This window comes from Cantharellus anzutake (assembly GCF_015039405.1).
Source record: "Cantharellus anzutake strain C23 chromosome Unknown EI90scaffold_562, whole genome shotgun sequence".
Lineage (NCBI taxonomy): Eukaryota > Fungi > Basidiomycota > Agaricomycetes > Cantharellales > Hydnaceae > Cantharellus > Cantharellus anzutake.
The window spans coordinates 1-1,254 of record NW_024067512.1 but is presented as its reverse complement, the minus strand read 5'-3'; the positions used below and the strand labels follow the sequence as shown (position 1 = coordinate 1,254).

The window sequence follows — 1,254 nt, the reverse complement described above, 5'->3', positions numbered from 1 at the left end:
TGATGCTCCGGAGCATAACGGACTTTTGCTGATGAATATATAAACCATTAAATCTCGTGTGCACACCGGGTACTAACTTCACAACCTTCAATGTGCTCCCAATGGGTTGGGTTGATGACCGCATGCACTCACACTGAAATTGCATTGCACAACTTATGTACACTCGTAGTTCAGGCGATTCAATCCAATGCAATTCAGTAGCCATATCTGTGTTATTATCGAGGACAAAACACTCGAGTTAAACAAACAATAACAGCTTATTGCGCCAGTCGCAGTCGCTTACTTCGGCGAAACTCACGTGAGCGACTGGCACTGAGTCTGCCTTGCAAGCAAGGTAATTTTTGACCACTGACAGTTTCCCATATAGACCACAAAGGGGCCAAGTAAATCCTATGGCGACTGCAGCGGCAGCCCCTACAGTTATAAAACTGCCACTTGGTAGTATTCCTCGATGGGAGGAAGGCGAAGATGATGCCAGTCTGATAGAAGACAATCGGGGCGAGGACGCTGAGCAGCAAGCCACAAAGACTCTTAAATCAATTCCAGAGGTGCCAGTTCAGTCCCTTGCACCGTTCGCTGGACTAACTAGCCGTTGATGGTAGAGGCAAGTATCAGTGCAGTGTCATCACCACGGCCAGAAAGCTTGACACACTGCTTTGCAGTCTTGTGCTTCTACATACTCTGAGACAATGTAGGCGCCTATACACGCTCTCTCGAGTGCTGAAATGAACGCCTACTCTTCAGCCCGTTCAAGGTGGATCAACAACCCTCCTTTAACTAAATTTTCTGTGCGACATCGAGGGAAAACCACTATTGATATTCACCAGCCCCCACATAGTCTTGTCTTTCTGGGAAGATGTGATGTAGAGATAGGACCGCATGTTTTCCTCGACACGAAGTTCATGGAGGTGCAGTGGGACAACATGTACCAACCACTGACTTCTGCGGGCTCAGCGCCTCCGACTCTCTTGCTCAGGACAGACATCATCGAGCTTAGGGAGAACTCTGCGGAACGTTTCCTATTGCCATTAGACGGTGCCGTGGTTGAGCGAGCTTCTGAGCGCGGTCAAGTGTTCACTTTACTCTCGCTTCTACTGGACATCCCTCCTGAATCGACTCCAACTGGTACTCCCAATGCTAGCACCAAACAGCCAGTCAACATAAGACTCCCAAGGCACTACTTCCATTTGGGAGGCATTAGATAGGCGTATAAATGCAACGTCTCCATCAAAGCGCAGTAAGGCAGAGGAGGAC

General features: G+C 48.7%; 1 protein-coding gene across 1 annotated transcript; it reads left to right on the top strand.

Moving 5' to 3' along the window:
- Window positions 1-276: 276 nt before the first annotated feature.
- EI90DRAFT_3298188 (uncharacterized protein) lies at window positions 277-1,205 on the top strand (the record flags this gene model as incomplete). Its single annotated transcript, XM_039067487.1, has 2 exons — window positions 277-548; window positions 661-1,205. The coding sequence occupies exon 2, from the start codon at window positions 726-728 to the stop codon at window positions 1,203-1,205; it is 480 nt and encodes a 159-aa protein (XP_038907295.1). The 5' UTR covers window positions 277-548; window positions 661-725.
- Between the last annotated feature and the right edge of the window lie 49 nt (window positions 1,206-1,254).